Genomic DNA, 21362 nt, shown 5'->3' with positions numbered 1-21362 from the left:
ATTTATCTTTCAAGTAGTTGAGCCTGGAACTATCCTAAATAATGACTCTGCACAGGAGCTGGCCTATCGATCTTGTGCATCCTCCCTGACCCATATTACATTATTCCTTTCCCTTTATCATTTGCCACTGAAAGCTTTAGCAACCATGATCAAGTACTCTGAACTTCAGGTGCTCCTCTGACCTACCTTGATCACGTGTCTTGTTTGAAAAAAAAAAAAGCACACTAGAATATTCTCTGGGATAAGCAGGAGATACAATTTGAGTTCCATTCTCAACAAAGACTCATAGCCAGGCAGTGGTAATACATGCCTTTAATCTCAGCATTCAGGATGCAGAGACAGGCAGATTTCTGAGTTCGTGGCCAGCCTGGTCTACAGAGTGAGTTCCAGGACAGCCAGGGCTACACAGAGAAACCCTGTCTGGAAAAAACAAACAAACAAAAAACCAAAGACTTATCATGAGTGATAAGCTATGCCCATCAGCCTGTCAGGTTTTTTGTCTTGTTTGTTTGCTTGTTTGCTTGTTTGTTTGTTTTTGATCTTAAAGCATGGGACACATTCTGCTGAAATTTTAAAAAAAAAAAAAAGAAAGGAAGGAAGGAAGAAAGGAAGGAAGGAAGGAAGGAAGAAAAGAAATAAGCACCCAGCATCTATTTGGCCACAATAACCAACACTGGCAGTTACTATTTGCAACTCACTCAGCAAAACAACCATATGCACATGAATTGTCATTTATAGAATTCTTTACTGGTTAAAATATCATATAATTACAGACAGAGCTCGGGGCTGACACCCTGGCATTTGTGGTCCGGTCATTTCTTTTGAGCTCCTGGTTACTAGACATCCCCTGGCTAGCTGCCAGACACCCATAATGTCACGTCTGAAAGTTTTTGTCTACTAAAAATTCACTATGTTCTTGAAACCTCCACTTACGGTGGAAGGAAATGCCAAGAACTAATCTGTCATCATTGACAAAGATGGTGAGTGCCACATCTGAGGATGTGGCAACACTAGGGAGTAAGGTTTCCTAACAAATGCTGACACCTCAATCCAGAACAGAATTGTATTTAAACATGTGGTAGAAAGCCTTTAATATAATCTAATAAATACACCAGACAGTTTGCAGATCACAGAATCCAGATTAGCCTCCTGCATAGATAGATTCGCTCATTAGAAGAGAAACAAGACAGATGTACTGGGGACCGTGAGGATGCCTGCAAGGGAGACTAAGGAAGAGCTGGAAAGTCTGCAGACTGTCTACGCGTTCATTTCTACACTGACTCATTATCCAAAGCACGGGGGAGATGGCGGTGGCTGCTTTAGTCATTAAATGCCTGCCCCATTGGTCCATTCTGAAAAGACCCAGAAAAGTATCTCCTGAGGACTTAATCTGAGAGATTGAGGATACAGCTCCATGGATAAAGAGCTTGCTGCACAGAGGTGAGGAGCTGAGTTCAGATACCCTAAACCCAAATAAAAGCCAGCACACCTCTGCACACTTGGAACCCCACACTGAGGGACAGAGACAGGAGGATCCTAAGGGCTCATGGGCAGCCAGCGTAGCTGAAACGGTGAGCTCCAGAATCAATGAGAGACCCTATCTTAATAATAATAATAATAATAATAATAATAATAATAATAATAATAATAATAAAGTGAAAAACAAAGACTTTCTGACTGCGACATGCTTCTGCACAGGGAATTGCTCGCACACACACACACATACATACACACACAAAACCTTAATTTTGAAAGTCAATTTGCCGAGCGGTGGTGGCGCACACCTTCATTCCCATGACTTGGGAGGCAGAGGCAGGTGGATTTCTGAGTTCGAGGCCAGCCTGGTCTACAGAGTGAGTTCCAGGACAGCCAGGGCTACACAGAGAAACCCTGTCTCGAAAAACCAAAAAAAAAAAGAGAGAGAGAGAAAGAAAGAAAGAAAGAAAGAAAGAAAGAAAGGAAGGAAGGAAGGAAGGAAGGAAGGAAGGAAGGAAGGAAGAAAGAAAGGAAGAAAGGAAGAAAGTCAATTTAAAGGATAAATAAGAAAAAGTTAGAAAGGTTGATAAGAGGCAGAACACTGCCCAGCATGTGTAAGCCCTTGGGTGCCTGGGTGAGAACCTTAGCATTGGAAACAAAGAAAGCAAATAAGGAAGAAAAGGGGGAAGGGAGGGAAACTAGCATTATAAAACATAAAGAAAACTAACACCAAGTAAAAAGAACATGTCCACCACCCTGGACTTCCTCAGTTAAGACCCAATGTTCTGATATTCCAAGAAACAACATTGAAGGCATTAAAACCCTCTAGCCCGGGGCTGGAGAGATGGCTCAGTGGGTAAGAGCACCAACTGCTCTTCCAAAGGTCATGAGTTCAAATTCCAGCAACCACATGGTGGCTCCCAAAATGAGATAGGACGCCCTCTTCTGGTGTGTCTGAAGACAGCTACAGTGTACTTAATTATAATAATAAATAAACCTTAAAAAACAAAAACAAAAACCTTCAGCCCAGATGACAGCTACAGAAAAAGCCACAAATGCAAAGTGAATTTGAATGCCGTCCTCCCTGGTCTTCACAGGAGGCTCTCTGACCCCAGGCTTTCTTCACAGGAGGCTCTCTGACCCCAGGCTTTCTTCACAGGAGGCTCTCTGACCCAGACTCTTGGCTTCCTAAATTCCATCAGCCTCCTTTCACTTCCTTCCCTTTAAAACCTCCTCAGCCCAATTTATCAGAGTGGAAAGATTCCTAATCCAGAGAGGGAGTAAAACTTCCTCGCTTGTCAGCCCCTGATTTGATCCCCAGAACCATGTTCAAAGCTGGGCATGGGGAGGTAGAGGCAGGGAGAGATCCCTGAGGCTTGCTGGCCAGATGGTCTAGCATGTATGCAGAAGCAGATGCGCGCGCGGGTGTGTGTGTGTGTGTGTGTGTGTGTGTGTAATTATCACCTAGTAAAGGTAGGTAAAGGTAATTATCACCTAGTTAATAATAAACACACAATAAAATTAGCTTAAAGAGGAAGATTAGATAGAGATAAAGCATATACATGATTCAAAAGACCGCCAAGGCAAGGGAGAAAGTTTCAAATATGAAAACTCAGTTACTTGAGTATAAAGAAAGTATACCTGTGGGAAATGACACCTTTTTAAAACTGTGATTAAAATAAACTCGTAAAGCCTCCCATCGTAATCACTTGATGTGTACAGTTCAGCAGGGTCGAGCACACTCACCTTGTCTGGGCCACTGATCTACTGAAGCCTTGCCACGAGGTGAGGCTCAGTCTCTATCAGTTCAACAGCAGCTGTTCCGCTCCCAAGCCTGCCCAGCCCCTAGTGCAATGGTTCTACTGTGTGTATGGCTATGAATTTGACTCCTCTGGGCACTTAATGCAAGTGGGGTCAAGATTGCCTTCACATTTTTTTAGTTTCAAAATAAAAATAAAACCATGTGTTTATTTTGTGTATGTGTGTGCTGGTGTGTGCACATGCTGTGGTGAAATGTGAAGGTCAGGTGACAGCTTGCAGAAATCAATCCCCTCTTCCTCTTGGGTTCAAGTGTCAAATTAGGGCGGTCAGACTTGACAGCAAGCACCCGTCCCTGCTCAGCCGTCATAGCAGTCCTGTTGCTAGTCTTTTTAAACAGCACTTTCCAACCAGAGGAACGAGTAGCCAACATAAAAGGAACTGTATATACCACAAACAAGAGCAATACAAGGCAGAAGACGAATAGGGAAAGTTCCGGAACTGAAGAGCCTAAGATAGGATGAGCCTAACCATAGCGTGAGTTATCAAAATTAAAGGTTCTCGCTTCTAAATATCCTTTAGACATAAACAGGAAAATCTAAGCAAAGAGACTGGACAGACTCGAAAAAACTCCATTTCCTCGTGTGTAAAATGAACAAAAAAACTCTTTGTAAAAATGGCTTCTTTGTATATTAACAGTGGTTTCAAGTTTCTCTTTTCCAGTTGCCTCCAAAACACAGTCAGGAGCAGCGAACATCAGTTCCTCTCCATTTCTTTTCTTTTTTTTTAATTTATTTATTTATTATATGTAAATACACTGTAGCTGTCTTCAGACACTCCTGAAGAGGGAGTCAGATCTCATTATGGATGGTTGTGAGCCACCATGTGGTTGCTGAAATTTGAACTCAGGACCTTCGGAAGAGCAGTCGGTGCTCTTTCCCCTCTGAGCCATCTCTCCAGCCCTCCTCTCCATTTCTTAAGACTTGATTCTAAAGAATAAAGTTACTCTGGCTGTAAGACAAGGGCAGGAGGCCGGAAGTGTAGCTCAGTTGGTAGTGCGCTTGCCTAGTGAGCACAAAGCCCTGGGTTCAGTCCCCAGGCCAGTACAACACTCTGTGGTGGAACGCTGGGGAATTAGAGGCAGGAGGATCAGAAATGCAAAGGCTTCCTTTGCAGCCTAGACTTTCCAAGACCTTATCTCAAGGTGGGAAGCGGAGCAAGGAGGAGCTGAGTTCAAGCGGAAAGAAAAGCCTCTCCCTGGCCCCGAGCTGGAACAGTCTGAAACCTCATCCGATCGATCGTTCTCAGTCACTCTCTGCCCGAAGAAGCACGTGTCCCTGACACCCATCAATCCTCAATGGGAAGTATGAGGTTCACTTTTCTCATCAACTGTGAGATGCCTCAATTCATCCGAACTTACAAAGAAAGCAGTAACCAAATCAGAGAGGAGACAGCTTCGTTCAATGCAAAATCCGGGCTGATGCTAGCCCCACTTTTACTGTTGATAATAACACAGACAAAAAGACACCCGGTGGGAAGTGTTCCCTCAGACTGAGGGTTTTAATTACACTTGATAATCTGAGGATATGCTCTGCCGTTGGGAAACCATGGAGCAAATGGGATGGAATTATACTTTCTGAATACCAGGAATTACCAGCCATCGAAACCTCTCAAAGACTACATCAGTAATTCTGAAAGAAAAAAAAAATTGGCTCCACCTTATTTTTTTCTCTATGTCTGACCTAGCCTCATAAAAGAGCCAGTAGAGTAGGTTCGTGGAAAATAAATTATCCAATTAGGGATTAACAAAACTGTAACAGGGATTAGGAAATGCCCAGAGAAAAGGAACACCCTACTGGTGTGTATATAAGGGCCAAAAAGGCAGACTGGAACAGGCCACTCACTCCACCTTTCCTGCCCCTGGAGACGCTCAGTACTCTCAGAAGCATCATGTTCTGCTCAGCCCAGAAAGGGTCCTGCTCCTCCCGGGTCTCCTCCTCCTCCTCCGGGGCTGTGGGCAGCAGGGGGTGCCCTGGAGGAAGCTCCTTTGGCAGTGGGAGCAGCTGTGGGCTAGGGGGAGGCTCTGCCTGGGGCTTCCAGGGGAGCAGCAGCAGCTGGGGCCTGAGTGGGGGAACTAAGGGTAGCATGGGAGGGGGCTTCGGGAGCTGCTCAGTAAGGGGTGGATTCGGAGCAGCCTCTAGCTTTGGTGGAGGCTCTGGCTTTGGTGGAGGTTCTGGCTTTGGCGGGGGCTCTGGCTTCGGTGGGGGTTCTAGTGGAGGCTTCTGTAGCTATGGTGGTAGTACAGGAGGTGGCCTTGGTGGTGTCAGTGGCTATGACGGGGGTCTTCTCTCTGGAAGTGAAAAGCAAACCATGCAGGACCTCAACGACCGGCTGGCCAACTACCTAGACAAGGTCCGAGCCCTGGAGGAAGCCAACAATGATCTGGAGACTAAAATCAAGGACTGGTATGGCAAGCATGGGTCTGGAAAAGGTGGGTCTGGAAGAGACTACAGCCAATACTGCTCAATCATCGAAGATCTGAAGAACCAGGTGGGCCTCTGTAGCTGTGCTCCTATGACCTGTATGGCTTTTATTTGGGTCATACACTCCGAGGAGACTGTCCTTACATTCATTTATTTACTTGTGTGTCAGTGTGTGTCTGCACGTGTGTATGGAGAAGGGACATGCATGCCGTGGCACAAGGGTGGAAGTCAGGGGACATCATATGGGAGCTGGTTCTCTCCTTCTACCATGTGAGTCCCTGGGATCAAAGTCAGGACATTAGACACAGCAAGTGTCTATACATGCTAAGGCCTCTCCAGGGCCCTGCAATCAAATTTGAAGTCAATGAATTATTCATGTGGGCGAAATGGGTGCTGCTGTATCCGGATTATGACAATCCCTCATATGACGTACAATAATAGCGTTCTGTCTGAATCCCAATTTGAGTATGGCATTTGTACAATGCCAGATGGCCAACTGACAGGCCAACATGAGAGCGATAGTACTAAGGGGGTAATTAGGGTGACCTAATTATTCATGACTCATTCTGACAGGTTAGAACATTTTTTGTGTGTGTCTTTCTGGATTCATTAGGACGATTTTTCTTCCTAAAGAAAGAATCTGGTGAAATGGTACATAATATCATCAAACTAAAAAAAAAAAAGTTTCAGCCACGGGTGTATGAGACGTATATTTTTAAGTGAAATTCTGTGTTCACATTGAAACCTTGACTAGGTGAGGACACGGCCCATCTTCTGATCAGCAGACATGAGCAGAGGACAGTATTGTATAAAACGCTGTCCAGTGTCTACCCCAACAATTATGGAAGCTGTTTCCTGTTGCAGAGAGATGTAGTGATGTAGTGCTAAGTATCCATGGGTGGCTCGCTGCTAAGAGGGTCTGTGGGGCCAACCCACCGTTAAGAGTTTGATGACCTAGGAGAAGTGTACCCTCAGCAGGTGGGCATCAAAAGCGAAAGCGAAAGTCCCGTGGGATTCAGTCTTCCTTCTCTCCTAGATCATTTCAGCCACTTGTGAAAACGCCAGGATGGCTCTGCAGATTGACAACGCTAGGCTGGCTGCTGACGACTTCAGAATGAAGTAAGGCCCAGGAAACACTTGAAAGCAAGAATCATGGGGAATAAAACCCGGTCCAATTGCTGAAAGGGAAAAAAACCCTCTGGGGGGATCGTGACCTAAATAAAGCAGGAGTGAACTTGGTTGGTTTTCTTCTATTTTACTGTGTGTTTGGTTTGGGGTGTTTCCAGGCATTTTGCTTTGTTTTCTTTGAGACAGATACTGTGGAGCCCAAACAGGAGTCAAACTCTCTATGTAACTGAGGCTGGCTTTGAACTCTTCATCTTTTTGCCTATAGCTGCAGAGCACTATGTCATAAGAGTGCATTCGTATGTCTGGCTCCCAGGAGTAAACTTTAGAGACTATGGTTGGAAGAGAAGGGAAGGGACAAAGAAAGCAAGGAAGGGTGGGAGGGAGGAATGATGAGATGGGGATTAAGGCTGATAACTATTAGAAAAAAATATTGTACATGGCTAGAACTAATATCAGAAATTAGTTTTCTTCATGAGATTATATATATATAAAGAACTTTAGAGAAAGGTCAGCCATTTTCACTTATCAAAATAGTCAGGGGTGGGCAGGGGACTGGAGCTCCAACAGTAAGAACACTTGCTAGCAAAGGCCAAGAGCTCTGGGTTTGACACGGAAAGGAAAAAAAAAAGAGGAACACTGCTCCAAGGTGAAAACGTGTCCAAGGGTTGTGAAAGACAGGTGCTCTGAGTCCCATCCCCTCACCTGCCTTCCCGCGACCTGCTGCAGGTATGAGCATGAACTATGTCTTCGAGAGTGCTTGGAAGCTGACATCAATGGCCTACGCAAAGTGCTGGACGAAATGACCATGACTCGCTGTGACCTGGAGATGCAGATCGAGGGTCTGACTGAGGAGTTGGTCTTCCTGAGGAAGAACCACGAGGAGGTAGGAAATGGCTCTGTATACATGAACGGCTCTACTGTAGGCATTTTTCCACCACATCCAATGCAGTAATGAGCTGGTCGTGCCTTGAAGCTCCTCCAGGTGTCACGGTTTTAAATGTCCACAGGGACGCATGCCTTAGAATGCTATTCCTTTTCTGCTCCCACAACTACAGTGCCTTTTTGTCCCTTTATGCTAGGAAATGAAGTGCATTCAAGGAAGCTCTGGAGGGGATGTGACAGTAGAAATGAATGCTGCCCCAGGAACCGACCTGACCAAACTACTGAATGACATGAGGGCTCAGTATGAGGCGATGGCTGAGCAGAACCGCCAGGAAGCTGAGAAACAGTTCAACGAGCGGGTAGGATGCTGCACCAAGCACCTAACCCTGGTGGCTTACGCCACCACCTCTGCTCCTGCGGCCCATGTCAACTGTGCTCTATTTCCATTTAGAGCGCATCCCTGCAAGCCCAAATCTCTACAGATGCAGGGGCAGCCGATTGCGCCAGGAGTGAAGTAATGGAATTGAAGCGCACAGTGCAGACCCTGGAAATTGAGCTTCAGTCTCAGCTGGCCCTGGTGAGTACACACAGTTGGTTTGTTACTTTGTTTTAAAGCCAGCAGAGTTAAGCAAATGAGTTGCCCTTGGTTGCCAAGACGCTCAGAGAAGCACATAAAGGTAGAGAAAGGAAAACTGTTTTGCTCTCTTTCCTTGGGGACAATATCACTTGCTGTGCAGGCGTGAGGACCAGAGTTCAGATCCCCAACACCTCTGGGAAAGCTTGGGGGGGTGGTGCATGGAAACAAGAGGAGCAGGACTAATCTAGCCAAATCTGTGAGCTCCAGTTTCAATGAGAGACGCTGTCTTGAACACCAACCTCTGGCCTCCACACAAATACACATGCTCTCTCTCTCTCTCTCTCTCTCTGATTTAATTTGAGTCATGCCAGTGAAAGTAAAAGAAGCAAAAACAAGACAGCATAAATTATGCCCACTGTAGGTGAAAGCATACACCTTCACACCTTCTCATACAAAATTGGAGGGATTTCCAAATCATCCTCTGACTTATCTTCAACATGAATTTTCATTGTCTCTCTGTCTTAGAAATGCTCTCTGGAAAGGACCCTGGCTGACACAGAAGCTGGCTTTGTGGCTCAGCTGTCTGGAATCCAGACACAGATTAGCAGCCTGGAGGAGCAACTCAGCCAGATCCGGGGCGAGACACAGTGCCAGAGTGCTGAGTACGAATGCCTGCTGGACATCAAGACCCGCCTGGAGCAGGAGATTGAGACCTACCGCCGCCTGCTTAACGGAGATGGAGGGTGAGCAAAAGCTGCTGAGATGCTGGAGGTGGGCTTATGTAACCAAAGAGGGAACCGGGAGGAATCAGACATATACCCATAAAGTAATAACGTAACAGACACAGCCCAACCAGAAGCTGCACCCTGGGGCCTCCCTGGGCTTCTCCCACTTTGGCAACTGCAAAGGAAAATGTTCTTCTTACCCACAGCGGATGTGACTATAGAAACTTAGTATCCAGGCATGTGGTACTGAGTGACTCCGGAAGCTGTTCTGGCCAAGGAAAAGGTAGGCATTTTCTGAATGCTGTTGACAATGTTACCCTCTAGATATACTTCTTAAGGAACAGTCACTGAAGAGTATTTTACAATGAAAGGCATGCTTCACTTGTTTACTGTTGGGCCAGGAAATGGTCCAGGCAGAAGTGCTTTCCTTGCAAGCAGAAAGACCTGAGTTCAATCCCTAGAAACCATGGGCAAAACAAAACAACAAGCAAAGACAAAAACATCCAGGCATGGTGGCACAAACTTATCAACTTGTAATTCCAAGATTGGCAGAGACCAAGACAGGGAGATTGCTGGAGCTTTCCAACTGGCCCATTTGGCAAGTTCCAGGCTAGAGCAAGACCTTGACTCAGAAAAAAAAAAAAAAAAAGAGATGGATGTTGCCTGGAGAACCACATCTGAGGTTATCCTCTGACTTCCACATGTATGTATACCTGCCTACACACGTGTACACACACGCACATATACATGCATGTGTATCTGCCTACACATGTGCACACCCACACATTCATGTATGTGTACCCATCTACACACGTGTACACACACATTAAAAATATTCAGTGATACAATCTGAAACAGAGAGGGCACAGTCAGCAAAGCGTCAAATTTCTCCTGATTTGCACACTGACCTTGTCATCTCATGATTTTCAGATCCCAGCAAGACAAGGGTGACCAAGACCATCATAGAGGAGGTGGTGGATGGTAAAGTTGTCTCATCTCAAGTCAGCAACATTTCTGAAGTGAAAATAAAATAAGCATCTTCCAGATCAGCAAGATATCTGTCAAAAAAAAAAATTGAACGGGGAGCCAGTGAAATGCCCACACCAGTCTGACCATTGCGCTCACTCTTGGGAAACCCCTTACCCAAAATTATCTGACCTGCCCATTTTCTGCTTCCTCTTATTTTTCTTATTAGAACGTTCTCTTTAAAGTAGCAAAGAGAAATTGGCTCTGACTGCTTCTGTACTCCAATAAATGTACTTTTGCAAACTAGCAAAGTCATTCACATGGATGCTTCTTTCCTAAAAATTTAATATTTTACTACACAGGGCTGGAGTCATGATTGACAGTTCATTGTTGCATCGCTCACATTAATTCTTGATTTAATTTGATGACTTCCTTATTAAGAGAAGATTCCAGCCATTTTGCATGTGGGTTTCAACATCACACAAGAACAGAATGGCGCCATAGCTGAAAGTAGACCTCAGTGTCCCTAATACTGTAACCAACAGTCTAGCTCCTCAGACAAGGGTAAACTTATTAGAATGATCAACTTGTGATAAATCAATGCCTATTTCCTTATGCCAGCCACTGAACAGGTGTTTCACGAGCTTAGAAACAGAAACAAGCGCTATGCCTCATACTTCAGCAAGCTCACAGCTGGTCGTGGCGGTTCACATCTGTAATCTCGGCACTTGGGGAACTGCCATGAGTTCCAGGAGAACCTGGCTTCTGTAGCAAACTCCAGCCTGGCAGAGGCTACAGAGTGTCTCAAGGACGATAAAGTTTACTTTGTCAGGGAGAAGGAAAACTAAACATGAAGAAAGCAGAGGCTTAAGAGCACTTCTGGTAAAGGACTTCAGCTGCACATGGTGGCACATGGGAAGCAGAGGCAGGAGGATCGGGAACTCAGTGTCATCCTCAGCTACAGAGCAAGTCTGAGGCTAGGATGAGCTACCTAAGAGCCTATCTCAAAAAAAAAAAAATTGATAAAGGACTTGATTACACAGGAATTGCCAACCACACTACAAAATGGGGACATTAAGAGTTAACCGAATAAAAACCAAAGGGAAAAAACATTGTACATGTGATGTGGGATCTGATTTCTTAACACTTTAAAAGCCCCCAAAGAGAAGAAATGGCTTTTGAAACTTAGTCCTTTGCAAGTTAGAGTCACATCTCCAACCAAAAATTGTCAGTTGGCAGATCCAGGATTTCTTTTCCCCACTCTCCATATTGGAGACCTTTTGCCCCATGGGTGCTCATATACATGCATGAGTATATGAGCCAGTTCTTCATTTGTGCAGTGTCTCTAAACACTCAGAACTCTGTCTTGGTGATGAAAACTAAAACGTTCTGATTGGGAGATGGTTTGGGCCCTGGGGAAAGTGAGGCTGAAGATCTAGCCAGCCTGAACAATGGTACATCACACAACTTTATATTGACCCTATCACAAGTTGGAGAACCAAGTCCATAAGTCAGTCCTCAAGGGGAAAAAAATAAAATAAAATAAAATAAATTTTGTGAGTTAAAAAACCTCACAAAACATGACATAGAGATCCAAACTTAAAATTGTAAAACAATGAGCCTAGGATGGAGCCACAAGTCAATTGGTGAAGAGACCTGAGTACAGTCTCTAGAACTCACATTTTTAAAAGCCTGGCATGGTGTGTGTACCTGTAATTCCAACACGAGGGAGACAGACACAGGCAGATGAATCCTTGATGCTCCCTGACCATCCAGTCTAGACCAATCAACAATCTCCAGACCAATGAAGAAACTCTGAGTGCATGCAAGCATACACACACACACACACACACACACAGAGAGAGAGAGAGAGAGAGAGAGAGAGAGAGAGAAAGAGAGAGAGAGAGAGGAGCATAATTCATAAAACCTGTGCATTTGACTATAAAACTAATAAGAAATATATAATATCAAACCTTAATCATCAAAAACAACCAAAAAATGAAGGATTTCATAATCTAAGCATATTGAAGGAAACATTAAACATGAATGTCATGACTGAAAAGATGGCTCAGAGTCTAAGAACTCACGTACTATGAGTACTATAGAGAGTCTGAGTTCATTTTCTACCACCCACTTAGCATTGCTTCCAACCACCCATAACCCCAACTCCGGGGGGTCTGGTGCTTTTGCCCTCCAAAGGTACCTCATACACATATGCACACAGCCACACACCTATATGCATAATGGAAATATAATAAAAACAAATGTTTGAAGATGAATGTCAATGCATTCCTCCTTCGGAGTCCCTCCTACTCTTGGGAGTTCTTCCTCACTTTTCAATGACTGTTCTCCGATCAGAATCCAAAGCACCTGGGTAATCTCTAACTTGTTCTGTCACCAGCCTCAGAACAAAGTGAATAGACTGAAGGGGAAGAGGATAGCCCTAAGGGAAAGTGCAGAGCTGGAAGAGGCTAAGCCATTTCTCATCATGCCGATACAATAAAGGAAACTCAGGAGAGTTCTACTCAAAGTGGAAAGCTGTCCTATGCAGCCGTCATCCAGCCATCCCGAGTTAGCCATAGGCTAGGGATCTTCCCAGAGCTGGTTTTCTAGCTGTGGGTCCCAACTACCTGGACCTCTGTTTAAGGCTAGTGTAGCCCTTGTGGGGTTTCCAGCACCCTTTGACCCCTGGATCAAAGCAAACTGGAAATCTACTCAGAAAACTCCCTGGGGCTGAGAGCTCTGTCCCCTTAGCCGGTATTAACATGATGGATTTGTATGAAAGGATTGTTTACACAAGCTGTCCTTGCAGCATTGCAATAGAACCTGCTGCCAGGAGGGTACCCCATTCTTAATGAGCTACTGAATCACATCGGATCGTGAAATTTCTTGGATTCGAGGTTAAGAACAGAATATTTGCACATTATTCCCTATCCGAAAGTTACATTCCTGCTTTCAGAAAGTGTTTGTGTGAAAAGTCTGAGGTTCAGCCCTCCAACAGCTTTTAAAGGAGCAGAGCTTTCTCTGGGTGGACCTGCCCAGGAGGAAGAGCCTCAGCTAACAGCAAACGGGCTTCCAGCCAAGGCCAACTTCTGATCCAGAGACTTACGGAGCTGTTCTCGTCTTTGTGAGCTTAAGAGGCGATGTACAAAAGGGATGAGGATGCTTGGAGTGCCGTCTGTCTTCACAGAGATTACTGGCCAGGTGCGTGGCAGCCAGCAGCAAAGAGTGCTAAAGGACTCCAGGCTCTAAGGAACAAGGCCTAACTTGCCTGGTGACGTCATGGAGTTAGAAGATAGTTCAAACAAGAGGAGACAAAAGGGAAGGGCACAGTCATCTGAAATGTAGCTCAAGCAATGTTGCCCACACCACCTCTTAGAGTAACAAAGTGCCACAAATAAGAAATCTCTCCTTTTTTAAGGACGTGTGTGTGTGTGTGTGTGTGTGTGTGTGTGTGTGTGTACTTTGTCTAAATGTACATGTGCACACCAGAAGATGACATCAGACAATTGTGGCTGACACGTGGGTGCTGAAAATTGAACTCGAAACCTTTCCACTGAGTCGCCTTCCCAGCCTTAAGGAATATCTTTACATTAATATCTCTAAGTCAAATGTGAAATTTGGATAATGGAGGGGGGTGTCAAAGCTTTTTAAAAGGAATTTACTCATCTGTAGCATCAACCCTGACCTGGAATCACAGTGGGGAAGAAAGAAGATGCTGAAACAACACTTCACAGGCCAACCACCCTTTTAAATTGTTTAAAACTTTATTAAGCTGCGCAGTGGTGGCGCATGCCTTGATCTCAGCACTTGGGAGGCAGAGGCAGGCGGATTTCTGAGTTCGAGGCCAGCCTGGTCTACAGAGTGAGTTCCAGGACAGCCAGGGCTACACAGAAAAACCTTGTCTTGAAAAACTTAAAAAAAAAAAAAAAAAAAAAAACTTTATTAAAAATAATGTGTGTGTTTGTCTCCATGTGCAGGTCTGAGTGAAGGTACTCAGAAGTCAGAGACTCAATCCCCTGGAGGTAGAGCCATCAGACGGACGTAAACTGTGTCCTCCTCCAGGGCAGTAAGCATTTCCAACTGCTGAGCCATCTCCTGGCCCAATCACCTTAATATACATATGCCCTTGGATAGCATAGGACTCCTAGAACTGCTACATGTTCCAAGCTGGGGCAGGAAGACGGAGGGTGTACTCTAGTGCTATTTTTCCAACAGGCTCTCAAGAAACACGGAAACCTTCTGCTCTTAGCAGAGTGGCCATAGGAGATGCGTCACTCAGCACTTGCTTGCGTCTTAGTGGTAGAGTGGAATTGGGCAGTACTAAGGTTTAAGTATCCCCCCCAAAGGTCATGTGTTGGAAACTTGATCCTCAAGAATAATGATGTTTGGAGGCGGTGTCTAATGGGAGATTCTTAGGCTAGGTGAAGGCATGCATCCTCTTAGACGGTCCTATGGGATCCCAGGCTCTTGCACTGTGGCTTCTGGTTTTTGGACACACTCTGCCCTCCGTGCTCACTCCCATTGTGACCTTCTGGCTAGGAACTGTTACAGTCAAGGTCAACCCTCAGCAAATGTAAGTGGGGGGTTCTAAGGCTAAGGTCCTGTTCCCAAGTTGGTTCATGATTTGTCAGTAAAGAAAGCTGTGGGCCAATTGTTGGGTGGAAGGCAGAGGAGGGACTTCTGGGTCATGAGAAGCAAGCTGAGGGACAAGAGTTAGAAGAGTCTTCTGCCATGCTTTGGAACAAGAAGAGCTCACAGCAGCCGTGTGAGCTCTCGGGAGATGCTGGGGCCTGTGGCCACTGCTACAGGCAGGTGGACATGGATATTTGGCTGGGGCTAGATGGGATGAGCCACTAAGTTCAGGGCAGGTGGAAGAGAGTCTTCCATAAAACTACACACAACAAGCAAACATTACACCATGCTGTCTGGACCTTCAACTACCTAAACTTTAAGCCAAATAAACCTCTTGTCTGTCTGTCTGTCTGTCTGTTTCTTTATTTAAAGCATGTCTTATGTAGTTTAGGACAACCTCAAATTCATTGTATAATCAACAATGAATTTGAACTCCTGGTCCTCCTGTGTCACCTGAGATGATACCACCATCACATCAGCCTTTTTTTTATAAAGTTAGCTCACTACAGGTATTTTGTTATGACCATGAAAAAAAAGAGGTGTTAAAACAGGTAAGTATAAAAGTCACAGTGCAGGCAGTGGTGGTGCACGCCTTTAATCCCAGCACTTGGGAGGCAGAGGCAGGCGGATTTCTGAGTTTGAGGCCAGCCTGGTTTACAGAGTGAGTTCCAGGACAGCCAGGGCTATACAGAGAAACCCTGTCTCAAAAAATAAAAAAACAAAAACAGAAAAAAAATGTTACACATAAAAGTCACATTGCATAGTTATTGTAACAAAATGAAAAACATTGCAAAAAAGTTCAAATATAACAACCCATAAATATCTATTAAATATGACTTTAAAATAATATTGACTTCTAGATTGGTTCATCAAGAGATCATCCACAACTTTTAGGACTTCATCGTCCTTCTCATATGAATACAGGGACTTCCCAAAGGTTACAGAATAAGAAAGAGGCAAAACTCAGGCCAGAAACATAGCTGGCTGTTGGCTGAGAGGGACAACCCAACATCCAAAGACAGATGCTTTCTCAAAAAAACAACAACAACAAAAAGACATCTAATGTCAACCTGTGGCCTCCATGCAAACACATATATACAGGTACATGCATGTGCACACCCAAACACACACACATAAATGAACATTTATTATAGAATTTTCCAAAACAAATGCATATAAACAGTATGAACATTTATTAACGTAGAAATGGTTGAACAAACTTTGCTCATCCTGACTCTGGGATTAATGTAGCCATTAAAAACAAACAAACAAACAAAAAAACGTGAGTATTGACCTGGTAACGTAACCATGCTATGAAGTGAAGGATGCCCACAGCTGTCACACCTGAGCTCTGGCCTCCACATGCTTGGATACATGTACATGTGAGTGAACATACACACATAAGAACAAGTACACACACACAGTAAAAAAGTAAATGTCCTTTTAGACATTTTTAAAGCGTCGTAGAAAGTCAATGTCTGTGCTTAGTCTAATGTGATTTTATAAGAAATGATTTCAAGCATGTCTCCTGAGCAAATAAAGAAGTGGGGGGATGTGGGAAAGAAATTTACACCCGGTAAGATACAAAGTGGAAACCTTGTGTCTGTGTTTCAGTTCCACATAACACACACACCCTGTGATGTGAATTCCATTCCCACGGTAGAGTCGGAAGCTGGATTCCCAGTGAAAGGAAACACTAGAAGCTGGACCTCAGCCAGGAGACCACAGCACCTTCATACTCTCCTAGTGGCAGTGAATATGAGGTGCTATAAGAGACTCGGTTCCATCTTCACTGTGGGTAAGCAATAAATGAAAGGAGATCCTGGGAAGAATTGTTTGTTTGTTTGTTTGTTTGTTTTATTTGTGGGCTGGAGAGATCGTTCAACCATTAAAACCATTGGCACTTCTATTTCCAGCACACACATGGCTGCTCACAAACATCTGTGACTCCAGTTCCATTAGATACAACCTGTTCTCAGTGGGAACCACGTATACTTATGGTGCACAGACATACATGCAGGCAAAACACGCATGCACATACAAAAATGAATTTATTCCTGGTTTGAGGAATAGAGTTTCCAAGCATCCTCACTCATCCTTGGAAAATCTCTCCTAGCACAATGAACAAATGGGGTCATAATCAGCAGGAATTCCTGGACCTTATGGAAAAGGCACACTCCTTCATAGCTATCATAAACATCAGTGAATTCTTTTTTTTTTTTTTTTTACTTTTTATTGATTCTTTGTAAGTTTCAAATTGTGCACTTCAATGTCCTCATCTCCCTGTCCCTTGATATCAGCCCTCTCCTCTTGTAACCTCACCCCCAAAAGAAAAAAAAAATTTTTTTTAAATAAATCAAAGCATAGAAAGCACCACATCCTGGAAGCTGATGTGTGACAGTGCGTCAGTGCGTCCCACAGTCTAGCCTTTTGCCCACACAGCTTTACTTGCAAATGTTCATTGCAATGAGTCACCGGTCCAGTTTGAAGTCTCTGGCTTCTACACCATCAACACTGGATGCTCACTGGGCTCCTCTCAGTTATCCTGTTGTTGCCCTGGGTCATGGAGATCCTGACGCTTTGGACCTACAGGAGCAGCCCCTTCACATGCTCCAGCGGTTCATAGGTTTTAGGATGGGCTAACTCAAAGCCCTAGATCTGGGCCTGGGAGATATCTGAGCTGGACAGCCTGCCAGTTCCCACACACGCACTGCAGAGGAAGATCTCCAGCACTGCCCCAGTGAGGTCACCCAAAGCTTCAGCCAACAAGGGGCAGGGCCAGCTCTCCTGCTCTCCTGTCCTTGGAGCCCTTACAAGCTCACCCACACCACCAGAGCCAGCTCTACTATACTGTGGTGGCCCACTCTCCCAAGGGCTGCAGCTAGCGAGGGGCAGGGCCAGCTCTATTGGGTTGCCCTGGAAAGGTTCAGGGCCTGCTCTCATGTGTATTGCACCCACTGAAGGACAGGGACAGCTCTCCAGCTCTCATGACCTCAGAGCCAGCTCTCCCAACTGCCTTGGGTGGCAACTGGGTATGGGCTATCCCCAGCACCCATGCCATCTCACAGCAGGAGAGTGTTGGGGCCAGCTCTCCCACACTCATGCACACAGGGCTGGGTCACCTGAGCCCCTACTACCAGGGCCAGCTCTACTATGCTGCCCAGGTGAGTCACAGGGCCCACAACCCTGAGTGCTGTAACCAGTGAGGGGCAGGGCCAGATCTCCCAAGTACCACAGGTGTCAAAGGGCAAGGGGGGGCATCACCTCCAAGCCAACAGCACCTTATTGTCTGTGAATTCTTTTTTTTTTTTTAAGATTTATTTATTTTTTTTATTTATATGAGTACACTGAAGCTGTCCTCAGACACACACTAGAAGAGCGCATTGGATCCCATTACAGATGGTTGTGAGCCACCATGTGGTTACTGGGAATTGAGCTCAGGACCTCTGGAAGAACAGTCAGTGCTCTTAACCACTGAGCCATCTCTCCAGCCCCTGTCTGTCAATTCTTAACACCCTCAGCTTTAGAAACATAGGAGCATATTCTGATTTTAGCTTTTCTCATTGCTTATACCTATCTATAAATAAGTGTTTTGGATGATTTTTCATTACTTAGCCTAAGAATAAGAAAAAAAAAGAAGTTGAGGATTTGGGAGTGTAGCTTGATAATTATACAACACGCATAGAATGTTCAGCTCATCCTTAGCATCGTACAGAACTGGACATGGTGATCTGTAGGCTATCCCGAGATACATAACTATAGAAGGAAAGAAGGGAAGATGGAAGGGAGGGAGGGAGAAGAGAGGAAGGGAAGGAGGAGAGCAAGACTGGGGGCAATCAAGAAAGGGTGGGATTTTTGTTTGGGGTTTTTTAAAACCTTGCTGTTGGTTTTAATGCAAATGAGGATTTTGTTGCACCTTGTCAAGATGAGGTAATTTTTTTTCTTTCCCCAATGGGTACTTCACACCCAAAACTTTCCATGAAGTTCTGATCTCGATGCTCTTAATTTCAACTCACAATCATGACAATATAAGAATCAAAGAATTTTAATGACTTGGATAGTGACTCGACTCTAGCCTCCCATTCAAACAGAAGTTTCTCCTGGAAGACTATTCTAATCTAAATTATTCTGTAAGGGCCAAGGTGCCCAGAGAACGGAAAGTTCCTCACTTTGCAAAGCAGTCCAGTCAGGTTAAAACAAGTTCTGTATTAGAAATGTTTTCCTCTCATAGGGCCAAATCTGTCTCCCCATGAACTTCCAGCTCTTTGATCCTGGCCCTGGCTTTTGAAGCTGTTTAGAAACAGCCCCTGGGTCATCTCTAGACAAAGGACTCAATTTCTTTAGTTGTGTCTTACCTGACTTGTAGTCTTCATTATCAAGGCCTGAAAAACTAGATCCGGTGATCATTTTCACATCTAAATTTCCTTCTCTAAGTGTGTGGTGGGGCATGGCTTTGATCCTGGCGCTGGGAGTCAGAGACAGGAGAGTCAGTTTAACATCATCTTTAGCCACATGCGGAGTTGAAGAACCAGCCTGGGCCACATAAGCCCTTGCCTCAAAACACAAAACAAAAACAAAGAAACAAGCATACACACATATATACACACATATGCATATGTATACACACACATATGTATTCCTTCTGAAATATGACATCCAGAATTAAGCACAGAGATTTTGGGCTATGGGAGGCCAGCCTCTGTCCTGTGAGCCATGCTGTTTAACACCAGCAGTCACACCACACCCCCTATTCTGTCACCTGGTATTTATCCTACATCTGATACTTGCTCAGTTTCACTTTGTTTCTAAAAAGTCAAGATAATTTAGAGGTTTAACATTTCAGCATGAAAGATCTGTTAGTAAATATTTTCAGTTTGGTTACTCATTCTGTTCCTCAGTAAATATATTTTGTTTCTTTCTTAAAACAAAACAAAAAACAAAAACCTAAGGGCTGGAGAGATGGCTCCATGCTTAAAACCACTGACTGCTCTTCCAGGTTCCATTCCCAGCCCCAACATGGCAAGTCCCAACCATCTGTAACTCTACTTGCAGGGGATCTGGTGCCCTCTCAGGCTTCTGTGGGCAACAAGCACACATGCAGAACACATATATGCAGGTAAAATGCCCATACATATAGAATAAAAATAAATATCAAAAAAAGATTTTAAAGCTAGACCTAAAATACAACTAATATTATCCCAATATCCCCAGGCTTACCTATGCTGGCAGGTCCAGGTTGATAGATTTGTTTCCTAACTATATCCTGTGGGCATTTTGCTACAAGTGTTGAATTATGTCAGTGTTAACAGAAGTTTAAGTCCTGTTTAACTAATGGGTATTGCCCTTGGAGACATGGGAATGAATTCAGACTGCCTTAAAGTAGAAGTGCAATGCCACACGAGCATCAGCAGCATCAGACTTCATTGCGTGGCAGCTTCTGTCAGAGAGAGGGGGGGGTGGAGGGAGAGAGGGAGGAAAGGAGGGAGGAAGGGAGGAAGAAAGGGAGGGAGGGGTGGAGGGAGAGAGGGAGGAAAGGAGGGAGGAAGGAAGGAAGGGAAGAAGAAAGGGAGGGAGGGAGGGAGGAAGAGAAAAAATAAATAAAGAGAAAGAAAGGAGGGAAGGAAGAAAGAGAAAGAGAAAGGAGAGAGGGAGGGAGAAGATGGGATAAAAGTGGGGGGTAGGAATTGGGGGAGAGAGAGGAACAGAGGAAAGGGAAGACCCTGCATTAGTCTGGGAATCTGTCTTGCTGCCTCTGACGGCACATCACACTGCAGTGATAACAGAGCACACACAGGGATGTGCGAAGGGAGCAAGGCTAATCATCACAGAGGTATTTTTGTTGTTTTTGGGTTTTGGTTTTTGGTTTTTTTTTAGATTTATCTTTATTTCATATGCATTGGTGTTTTGTCTGCATGTATGTCTGTGAAGGTGCAAGGTCTCCTAGAACTGGAGTTACAGATGGTTGTAAGATGCCATGTGGGTGCCAGGAATTGAACCTGGGTCCTCTGGAAGAACAGACAGTGCTGTTAACCACTGAGCCATCTTTCCAGCACCACCAGGAAGGTTTAAAGAACCCAGAAAGAACCCACATTTGCTGCTCACACCAGTTCTCCCCTGCCCTTTACCTTCCTCAGAAAGAGCTACACTGTCATAAAATAAGACAGAACGGTGGGACATCACTAGTCACTTCAAAATTCCAAGGCAAGTTTTGAGACAGATTTCTAAGCTTCCTTTTAACTGACAAAACTATTTAAAAACCAGACTAGTAAGATGATTCTATTTTTTTCTCCCTAGATTTTTATAATTAAATATTTCCAAGACGGAATTCGAAGGATGTATGCATGCCCTGAGAACTTCCTACCACATCAGGAAATGTATTACATGATCCCAAAGGAATGTACATTTTATAGGCATAGTCTTGAAAACAGATGAAAATCTATGATAGTGGCAGAAATTGTACATGGGAAAGTACAGGTTCATTTATGTGGATATTATCTGCCCATAGCTTGCAGCTATTCCATTCTCAGAGGCAAAGATAAATTCTATAAAGAAAGAATTAGGAGCTGGAGAGAGCACAGCAGTTAACAATGCATACTGCTCTTGCAGAGGACCAGTCTCCGGTGTCTACTTACAGGGTTCACAACTGCCTATAACTCCAGCTCCAGGGGCATTTGCTCATACAAATGGGCAAATGCACATACATGGGCACCTGGGGGCACCTGCACATACATG

At 44.6% G+C, this 21362-nt stretch overlaps 1 protein-coding gene and 1 long non-coding RNA gene across 4 annotated transcripts in view; one reads left to right on the top strand and one right to left on the bottom strand.

Annotated features, from left to right (window-relative positions):
- The window catches only part of LOC116077773, a 61771-nt gene that overhangs the window by 32350 nt on the left and 8059 nt on the right, over nt 1-21362 (bottom strand). For 2 of the 3 annotated variants that reach the window (XR_004113328.1, XR_004113327.1), the window contains exon 2: nt 9938-10043. This is a non-coding gene — a long non-coding RNA (uncharacterized LOC116077773). Of the gene's footprint in view, nt 1-9937; nt 10088-21362 lie in introns of all 3 variants that reach the window. The other variant, XR_004113329.1, reaches the window with a different exon arrangement.
- Nucleotides 5016-10307, top strand: Krt24 (keratin 24). The gene is made up of 8 exons (XM_031352545.1): nt 5016-5784; nt 6754-6836; nt 7572-7728; nt 7925-8086; nt 8179-8304; nt 8830-9047; nt 9236-9312; nt 9960-10307. Exons 1-8 carry the CDS (start codon nt 5065-5067, stop codon nt 10061-10063), a joined length of 1647 nt encoding a protein of 548 aa, XP_031208405.1. The 5' UTR covers nt 5016-5064; the 3' UTR covers nt 10064-10307.

The sequence above is a fragment of the Mastomys coucha genome, unplaced genomic scaffold (assembly GCF_008632895.1).
Source record: "Mastomys coucha isolate ucsf_1 unplaced genomic scaffold, UCSF_Mcou_1 pScaffold5, whole genome shotgun sequence".
Taxonomy (NCBI): domain Eukaryota; kingdom Metazoa; phylum Chordata; class Mammalia; order Rodentia; family Muridae; genus Mastomys; species Mastomys coucha.
The sequence above is the reverse complement of the archived record's forward strand: the minus strand, read 5'-3'. Positions and strand labels throughout refer to the sequence as shown.